The 11,228-nt window shown below is 41.2% G+C and overlaps 1 protein-coding gene across 1 annotated transcript in view; it reads right to left on the bottom strand.

The window, feature by feature from the left end:
* The window catches only part of wdpcp (WD repeat containing planar cell polarity effector), a 98,173-nt gene that overhangs the window by 21,530 nt on the left and 65,415 nt on the right, over positions 1 to 11,228 (bottom strand). The window contains exons 10-13 of the mRNA XM_060879494.1: positions 9,253 to 9,834; positions 8,287 to 8,368; positions 2,232 to 2,420; positions 1,776 to 1,899 (exon numbers count right to left, since the gene is read on the bottom strand). Coding sequence (XP_060735477.1) covers positions 1,776 to 1,899; positions 2,232 to 2,420; positions 8,287 to 8,368; positions 9,253 to 9,834 — 977 coding nt within the window. The remainder of the gene's footprint in view (positions 1 to 1,775; positions 1,900 to 2,231; positions 2,421 to 8,286; positions 8,369 to 9,252; positions 9,835 to 11,228) is intronic.

Genomic DNA, 11,228 nt, shown 5'->3' with positions numbered 1-11,228 from the left:
CATGCTCTGAGACCACACCCATCACAATAGAAAGGAACTATTATACTATTATTAATCTGCAGTGATGCTTCCCTTTGATGGGACACATGAAGCCAAATATATAAATATGCCCCACCCATCACACGCTCACACACACACTCACACACACTCACTCACTCACTCTCACACACACTCACACGCTCACTTACTCACTCACTTCACTTACTCACTCACTTCACTTACTCTCTCCCACACGCACTCTCTCCCACACGCACTCTCTCCCACACGCACTCTCTCCCACACGCACTCTCTCCCACACGCACTCTCTCACACACGCACTCTCTCACACACGCACTCTCTCACACAAGTACTCTCTCACACGCACTCTCTCACACACGCACTCTCTCACACACGCACTCTCTCACACACGCACTCTCTCACACATGCACTCACTCACTTCACTTACTCACTCCCACACACACTCTCTCACACACACTCTCTCCCACACACACACTCTCCCACACACACACTCTCCCACACACACACACTCTCCCACACACACACACACACACTCTCACACACACACACTCTCACACACACACACTCTCACACACACACACACTCTCCCACACACACACACTCTCCCACACACACACACTCTCACACACACACACTCTCACACACACACACTCTCACACACACACACTCTCACACACACACACACACACACTCTCACACACACACACACTCTCACACACACACACAGCCTGTCACAATGTTCAATGTGTTGTATTTTGGGTGCTATGCTCATCCCAGCAGCTAGGGGGCCTCCTGTAACATGCCCCATTTCTAAATAAAAAGGAAGTTATAGAGTGAGAAGTAGGTTTAGTTTGGAGCTACCACGTGTTCACCTGCTGTCTCTCTCACTAATCCTGTGTGAAAAACTTTATTGAGTTCCATTTATTTGTGTAGTGTTTTAACAATTCAATAGAAACAGAATAAAAATGTAAAAGTTTAAAAGTAAATTACTATTGATCTCTAACATCTATCTCTAATTAGAAGCCTGAGGTGACAATAGCAAGAAAAACGTTCAAGGCCACAATATCATATTGGACAGTGTGGTATTGCCACGTCCCAGGATTAAAAGCCAAAAGACTCTGAGGCTTCATCGACAAGTGCATCTACTCTACATACACCATCACATCAGCAGATAAGACCTCATGAGCTGCTTTTCCGCTCAGCCTGGACATTTCATACACACACATACACACACACAAACACACACACACACACACACACACACACACAGCCGCAAATGTTCCTTTTATTTGTCTCGTCTATACATGAACAAATTCAATGCACCAAATTTGAGTAGTAAATTAAAGAGTGGCCCCTTTCTAAGGGTGTATTCACAATTCATTAGAATTAAGGATGTGTGTGTGTGTGAGTGTGTGTGTGTGCATACTTACACGGCGTGAACACTTCTTGTGGAAAATGTGATTAAAAATAAAAACCAAGAAAAGGACAGACGATCAAAAGAGCAGGATCTCAGGAGGTGGCCTTGGTGTATGAGGGTGTAGAGGTGTGTGCTTGTGTGTGTTTGTGTGTGTGTGTGTGTATGTGTGTGTATGTTATGTGTGTGTATGTGTGTATGTGTATGTGTGTGTGTGTATGTGTGTGTATGTGTGTGTGTGTGTGTGTGTGTATGTATGTGTGTGTGTATGTGTGTGTGTGTGTATGTGTGTACAGTGTGTCTGTATGCGTGTATGTGTGTGTGTATGTGTGTGTGTGTATACCTGAGCAGGTGATGGAAGAATCGCCGTGCATACGGGATGATGGGGCCTCGATACTCCAGTATGACTGTGTCTGTTAAGGCTCTGGACGGAGAGTAGAACATCCCCAGAGCAGCTTCTAACTGAGCTGTACACACACACACACACACACACACACACACACACACACACACAATAAAGACGTGAACATTTTCAGACTGACTTCCGGTTCCATCGTCCAGATATTTTACCATTTTATTCCAAGACGTCAAATCAGTCGCCAAACCAGTCGTGCAAATAAAAGCTGCTTGTCATTTTTCAAGCTTGTCTAAAGCGGCTCTGACATGAACAAGTGGTTTAAACAGGACTACAGAGGACATTTGTTGGGGACGTTTGTTGGTCACAGTATTTTTCTGCAAGATTCTGTTAGTTACTTAATTTGTCCTGAAGATACATGTCACACACTTCCCATGTTCTTACCTTCTGTCTGCTCGTTCAGTGGTTTTCTGAGCAGGTGATCAGTCACTGAGATGAGACCACGATAGCAGTCTGCTCCCATCATGCACCAGTCCATATTACCCAGAATGCTCAGAGCAGCGTCCACCTCTTCACAGCGCAGGCGATGCTGCAGGAGTTCACCTGCCCCAAGCTGGGCACCGTTTAGTACACCTGTACAACACACACACACACACACACACACACACACAAATTAAAGATTTGAAACATCGGAAACACACTCGTAATGAACACACACTCTTAGTGGACACACACATACTAAAATACAATGGTGTGAATACAATGGTGTGAAAGTGTTGGCCCCCTTCCTGATTTTATATTTTTTTGCATGTTTGTCACACTTTAATGTTTCAGATCATAAAACAAATTGAAATATTAGTCAAAGATAACAAGTAAACACAACATGCAGGTTTTATATGAAGGTTTTTATTATTAAGAAAAAACAAAATCCAAACCTACATGGACTGTGTGAAAAAGTGTTTGCCCCCCTGTTAAAACATAACTGTAGTTTTTCACACCTGAGTTCATTTCTCTAGCCACCACCCAGGCCTGATTACTGCCACACCTGTTAGCAATCAAGAAATCACTTACAAAACATTGAACAGTGGTGAACCTTCTCAGGTGTGGCCAGCCGACCAAAATTACCCCAAGAGCACAGCAACAACTCATCAAAGATGTCACAAAAGACCCCACAACAACATCCAAAGAACTGCAGGCCTCAGTTGCCTCAGTTAAGGTCAGTGTTCATGACTCCACCATAAGAAAGAGACTGGGCAAAAATGGCCTGCATATATGGTGTGTAAATACATATATATATATATATATATATATATATATATATATATATATAAATATACACATATACACACACATACATGGGGCTGTTTTGCTGCTTCAGGACCTGGAAGACTTGCTTTGATAAATGGAACCATGAATTCTGCTGTCTACCAAAAAATCCTGAAGGACAATGTGTGGCCATCTGTTCGTGACCTCAAGCTGAAGTGAACTTGGGTTCTGCAGCAGGACAATGATCCAAAACACACCAGCAAGTCCACCTCTGAACGGCTGAAGAAAAACAAAATGAAGACTTTGGAGTGGTCTAGTCAAAGTCCTGACCTGAATCCTACTGAGATGCTGTGATATGACCTTAAAAAGGTGGTTCATGCTCGAAAACCCTCCAATGGGGCCGAATTACAACAATTCTGCAAAGATGAGTGGGGCAAAATTCCTCCACAGCGCTGTATCAGACTCACTGTAAGTTATTGCAAACGCTTGATTTCAGTTCTTGCTGCTAAGGGTGGAGCAAGCAGTTATTAGGTTTAGGGGGCAAACACTTTTTCACACAGGGCCATGTAGGTTTGGATTTAGTTTTTCCTTAATAATAAAAACTTCATTTATAAACTGCATGTTGTGTTTATTTGTGTTATCTGTGACTGATTTTTAAAAAAAATTGATGATCTGAAACATTAAAGTGTGAAAAAACGTGCAAAAAAAATATAAAATCAGGAAGGGGGCCAACACTTTTTCACACCACTGTAGATCTGAAACATCGGGAACACACTTGCGCACACACACACACACACACACACACAAGATCGGAAACATCAGGAACACACTCGTAGTGAACACACATACACAGACACATAGAAGATCTGAACCATTAGAAACACTCCTAGTGAACACACATATGAACACACACACTTGTAGTGAACACACATACTCGTAGTAAACACACATACACTCATAGTGAACACATACTCGTAGTGAACACACATACACGCACACACTCATAGTGAACACACATACTCGTAGTGAACACACATACACGCACACACTCATAGTGAACACATACTCGTAGTGAACTCACATACACGCACATACTCATAGTGAACACACATACTCGTAGTGAACACACATACACGCACACACTCATAGTGAACACATACTCGTAGTGAACACACATACACGCACACACTCATAGTGAACACACATACTCGTAGTGAACACACATACACGCACACACTCATAGTGAACACAGATACTCGTAGTGAACACACATACTGTACTTGTAGTGGACACACATATTCGTAGTGAACACACACACATAGAAGATCTGAAACATCAGAAACACACTCGGAGTGAACACACACACTCCTAGTGAACACACATACAGTATACATGCACACACTCACAGTGAACACACATACTCATAGTGGACACACATACTTGTAGTGAACACACACAATCGAAGTGAACACACATATACATGCACACACTCAGTGAAAACGCACTGGTAGTGAACAGACACACACACACAAACCTGTAGTGAACACACACAAAAAAAAAAAATGCACACACAGACACAGACACACACACAGACACACCAGCTGTAACACTTACACACCCATTAATTCTACAGCAGACTGCTGCTCTTATGTTGTTCTGGATTTCTTAAAAATAATAGAATAAAAGTTAAAAATCTAGATTTCATCTTCATAAATGTGAGATTCCTTCCACAGTCACATGTTTATGTGACTGTGAACCCGGAATCTGTTCATCAGATTACTGAGTTACAGAATAAAGTGCTGAAGAGAATCACTAGAACTCAATATCTGAAACAGTGTTGTGTAGAGTGAAAGCTTCCCCTGTAAGGATCTTAATCAATAAACAAGCAAACAAATAAACAAACAAATAAACAAACAAATAAACAAAAAACACCAGAACTGAAGAACAGTAAGGAGTCTAATGAGTAGCAAAAGCCGGAGTGCGTTCACCAGTGCTTAACTAATGTCTTAAAAGTAAACTTAAGCTGAGGTGAGTGAGTGTGAGTGTGTGTGTGTGTGTGTGTGTTGAGTAAGTGACAGAAGATCTTTGAAGAAATTGCTTTGACAAATCGATCCTGCAAACTCTCGCTTCACTGAGGTGGATACACACACACACGCACACACACACACACAAAAAGAACATTTCTTTCTCTCACACACACACAGAAAACAGATCACAACACACACAAAAAACACACACACACAAAAAACACACATGCATAACATTAATAATGTAATGGTTGTAGCTATACTGGACACAACTATACTTAACCTTGCCTTCCTATTAAGATCACACACACGTGCACACACACATTCACACACACGCGCATTCATGCGCACATGTGCACACACGCACATGTGCACACACGCGCACATGTGCACACTGAAGGCCACGTCATTGTGTAATTGATTTTAAGGAGGAAGGCAGAGCCCAATTAAAATGACAAGCCAGGCAATTAGCAGGCTGCCCCCTGCAAAGCCCCGAGGAGACGCTAATGTGGCTAATATGCGAAGAGAGGGAGAAATTAGAGGGCATGCGGACCCTGACTGTGCCTAGACGTTTATGCAAACGCAGGATGAAGAGGGAGGCGGATTAAAGAAAGGCAACACTGTCTCTGATCTCTATGCTCAAAGACACACAAAATCAACACTATATCTTCTGTTATAAACACTTGCAGTTGTACTGCCTAATGTAGTCTCTGTCCCATTAGTGACAAAAACTACATGTCTCTTATGACATCATTACGACATACTGTTCTCTTATGACTACATCATTACGACACACAGTTCTCTTATGACTACATCATTACGACACACAGTTCTCTTATGACTACATCATTACGACATACTGTTCTCTTATGACTACATCAATACGACACAAAGTTCTCTTGCAACTACATCATTATGACACACTGTTTGCTTATGACATAATTATGACACACCATTTGATTATGACTACATCATTATGACACACAGTTCACTAATGACTACATCATTATGACACACAGTTCACTAATGACTACATCATTATGACACACCGTTCACTAATGACTACATCATTATGACACACAGTTCACTAATGACTACATCATTATGACACACAGTTCACTAATGACTACATCATTATGACACACCGTTCACTAATGACTACATCATTATGACACACCGTTCACTTATGTCTATATCATTATGGCATACCTTTGCTTATGGCTACATTATTACGAAACACTGTTAGCTTATGACATCATTATGACACACCATTCGCTTATGACATCATTGACACACCGTTTGATTATGACATCATTATGAAACACAGTTCGATTATGACTACATCATTATGACACACAGTTCCCTTATGACACACCATTCTCTTATGAATACATCATTACAACACACAGTTCGTTATGACTACATCATTATGACACACCGTTCTTTTGACTACATCATTACGACACACAGTTCGCTTATGACTACATCATTACGACACACAGTTCGCTTATGACTACATCATTATGACCCACCGTTTGCTTCTGACATCATATGACACACCATTCATTATGACTACATCATTACAACACACCATTCGCTTACGACTACATCATTATGACACACCATTTGATTATGACATCATTATGACACACCATTTGATTATGACATCATATGACACACCATTCATTATGACTACATCATTACAACACACCATTCGCTTACGACTACATCATTATGACACACCATTTGATTATGACATCATTATGACACACCATTCGTTTACGACTACATCATTATGACACACCATTTGATTATGACATCATTATGACACACCATTTGATTATGACATCATTATGACACACCATTTGATTATGACATCATATGACACACCATTCATTATGACTACATCATTACAACACACCATTCGCTTACGACTACATCATTATGACACACCATTTGATTATGACATCACTACGACACACCATTTGCTTATGGCATCATTAGGACACACTGTTCGCTCATTAATAATGTCGACTTTATTACGACACACCGTTTGCTTATGACTACATCATTACTACACACTGTTCACTGCATTTAAGCTGAACTTCTACTTAGTTTTTGTTTAATATTGTTTAATGTCTTTTGGCTTTTTTTCTTTTTAACTTAACCACTTTACCGATAAACCACATAAAAAGCTGATCAACTTGAAATTGAAGAACATATATTATATCTTATGTCAATATCTTATTACAACATGAATATAAAATCTTTAGTCTTTTCTTCTTGAAATGAAAGATATTTAAAAAGCAAGCTATAAATATAATCCATTGAAAAACAAAATCAGAAACACACACACACGCACACAAACACACACACAGGAAGTGTCCAATATGATGCAACTTTAATACTGCAATGCTACGCAATTTGCTTTCCCTTTGATTAGTGCCTGTAAATTAAGCTGTTTTTTTTTTTTTACCCCTCCCTCTCTCGTTCTGCCGTCTGTGTGAGACGACCGGCTGCATATCCGCTCGACAGACTGCTACAACAGCAGCTGGCGTGTGCCCACCAGAGATAACTCAGAAAGAGAGAGAGAGAGAGAGGGAAAGGGAGAGAGAGAGAGAGAAATAAAGAGCGAGACATCCTCAGGAACACTGGAGTTCTGCCAAGACTTTCTTCCCCGTCGCCTGCGTCTCGCTCCCTCTATCATGTAGCCGTCCTAATGAATTAAGTCAATAAACGAAGCTGCTCGATGTGCATGACGAACATCCTGACAAACAAACAGACAAATAACTAAAGCGGGCAAACAAGTGAGGCTCGTGCTCTCCTCCGAGTTATCGGTGGTGGAAGACGCACTCTTGCTTTCTTCATCTGAACCTTGGCTTGCTTCCTTTCCTTCTCTCCATCTTTGTTTTCCTGCTGTATAACAGGACAAGTCTCTTCCTCCTCTAAAGTCACAATTAAACTAAAGAAAGGCCACGTTGAATAAACTTTGTCTGGCTCACCAAGGAATGTTCAGACACTGTAAATGATTTACTGGGAAAAAAAAAAAAATCATATGTGGCCTTAGGGGCAGATAGTGAATGACCTCAAGAGCAAATTCTAATTTCTAACTCAGAACTAAGTTTATTCTCCAGCTCAGATAAGAATCTGGACCATGAAAACACACACAAACAAACACACACACACACACACACACACACACTCACCTAGTCTGAGTCTCATAGCAGCCACTGGACCTCTGTGGAACCTGAGCATCAGGAGATCGTGCACTTCCAGCCCCTCTGCACCCTGGGAGTCATACGTAGTTGAGCTTAGATAGGATCTATTTTTAATTAATTAATTAATTAATTGGTTTATTTTACTCTATCTATCTATCTATCTATCTATCTATCTATCTATCTATCTATCTATCTATCTATCTATCTATCTATACATTTAAAATCTCATCTTCGTCTTGCTCAGCTAAATGTCTTAAACGTGTAAGTAAGAGCACTTAAGAGTTTAGAGGCTAACTGTAGTTTCTGTAGTTTACAGAATTTATTAACATTTCATTAACATTTAGAATTTAACAACACAATGTTTTTTCATGATTTGTGTATCTTTAGATGAACAATGGAGCTTTGAGAACAACGTACTGTATCTAACAATTATTATCTTTTCCGTCTCACTCAAAATGATTTCCACAATCAAAATATTGCACAGACTGCAACCAGAACTTCAGTAAAGTCTCACATACCAATGCTGATGTGATTGTAATCAATAAACATGAGCAACACTGTTATAAAGTCAGCCATTCTGGAATAACATTGCATTTAGCTATAACTTCGGCCCGGCCCAGATAGCATCCCAGTCTCGCAGGTCAAAGATAAAACTGTAATATATCGACTTTAGCTGCGAATTTTGCAATTTTACAAAATAACAGATTTATAAATAAGAATGATATTTCTCAGAACTGTAAAACCATTCCAGTGGAACACCACTAGCATCTAATTCTTTTTATTTCACGAAGTCCTAATGCACTAAGAAGTAAGATTAGTCACGGTAGAATTGTCGACATTTTTAGAATGTGCATTTGCTACAGTATAGCGATCATTTATTCTACATTATTTAAACCTTTTTTTTTCTGTTTCTAACTAACAAAAGCAAACCTTTTTAAAGAAATAAATCCCTACCTGTGACACCGGTGAGTGCGCCCACTCCAGACCCTCCAACCCACTGGATATTCTCACATGCTTGGCCAGCTGCAGACTCGTTCCGACGACGTCCTCCTCGGATACGAGCTTCAGTTGGAGAGGGCTGAGTCCCAAATCAAAACCCTGCAGTTCACCCTGTCCCCCGGCCACTACAATCAAGCCTCCATCAGGATGCCAGACCAGTAAAGAGGGGAGCATGGGGCAGGTAACACGAGTCTGGAGGCCTGTTTCGATGTGGACCAACACCACAGAGGAGTCCTGGAGTCCCAGCAGAAGCCAGCGCTCACTTGGGTCGCGGCACCAAGACACAGGAACAGAAGATAGAGATAAAGTTGTAGCTGAGAGGTGCTGCAAACGTCCACGAGCACGCTCATACACACATGTTTGAGTGACATGAGCCTCCTCATGCATCCCAATGGTAGAGTGAATTTGGTCCTCACGTAGCTCTGCGGTGGAGCTGTGGGCCTCCTTGTGCAGCTCCACTGTGAGTATCTGATAGGGTTGGGTCAGGCTGAAGCAACAGTCCAAAGGTTCACCACCGGTGCGTATGGAGCTCAGAACCTATACAAACGGGACAGACATGAACAAACCAAACACAAGATCTCTACCAGTCATGGATTGCAAAGTTTCCTAAATGTATATCTAGTAAAGAGGAAGCCAAGTCAGGAAACAAATGTTAATGACACACGAAAAAAATGGTTTCACTGTGATAGAAACTATTCTTTACTCGTTTGTTCCACATCCTGTAATCAAGCTATTTTTCTGGTATTGCCGTGTCACTTTCTACATAAAATGAAAGCTGGTTAGATATTCAGCAAGTCTTCTCCTAATCGTTCCTTATCTGTAGGGAAGCATCTACTTTGATGCCTGGGACTAAAATAAACCTAGTAATTTCACCTGCTATGGAATTGAATCTGATCCGGTGGAAAAGTGACTAAAGATCCAGGTTTGACTCCACCGTCCTGTTCTTCATCCACACCAAATTCAGTCTAATTGTTGGTGCAGGAACGTCCTTGAAGTACATTCAGCCCAGAAACTAAAATAAGGCTAAGCTTTCGAGTTCCTGAAGAACTTCCTGAAGTGGAAACACGTCTAGGAATGCAGTTTACGTTTATTACTAAATTATGTTCTCATTTATCAAGGCAGGATTTTAGCAATGGACCGAAGTCACAGTTTTTCTATACTATTTTAGCCTAGTACATAAATACTTCATTCTAGAAACCAGTAAACACAAACAAATGACATTTCTGGTTAAAACCACACGATCAACACTACAAAACTTGCACCCACAGCAACACACACGCTTAGCACATTGCCTCAGTATTTTCGGAGCCAGCAGTGGAATGACAGATCCTGTTGAGAGCTTTATCACGCTTGTGAAAGTGAATAATCAGCATGCAACATTTCATCCTAACCCAAGCTCCGGTTAGCGGGCACAACCAATGATATTAGTGTCAGTGTCAAATGCTCGGCACCATACTCTGGCACAAGCGCTATCGCGGATACACACAGGAATTCATAAGCATATAAAATCACACACTTGGCTAAAAAGTGAGGAAGTGCTCAGGGTTTTAGTTCGGCCATTGTCAAGCGTGTGCGGTTTATTTGGTGTGTAGACAAAAGCAAGAAATAAAAAAGGAGAAGAGTTTAGAGATTGACAGAATCAGAGAGATAAGACAGTAAAAAGAGAGGGATATGTGAGAGACAGCGAGGACAGAAAGAGAATGGTAGAGAAAGAGAGAGAAACAGAGGGATAGATGTGGTTGGCAGAGGCAGTGGTGTATTTGGCAGTGCCAACAGCAGTGACAGAATTAAGCAGGTTGCCCACAGCCTCTGTGTGGAAGCAGAGGATGAGGGCTTCATTTTTGCAGCTCTTGTTTAGCCCTAATCCCTCCAGGCTGCTTCCCGATGCTCCCCAGGGGGGCCAGGAAGGAGGGTTTGGTAGGGCTGATGGG

Source organism: Tachysurus vachellii, chromosome 10, assembly GCF_030014155.1.
Source record: "Tachysurus vachellii isolate PV-2020 chromosome 10, HZAU_Pvac_v1, whole genome shotgun sequence".
In the NCBI taxonomy this organism is placed as follows: Eukaryota; Metazoa; Chordata; class Actinopteri; order Siluriformes; family Bagridae; genus Tachysurus; species Tachysurus vachellii.
The sequence above is the reverse complement of the archived record's forward strand: the minus strand, read 5'-3'. Positions and strand labels throughout refer to the sequence as shown.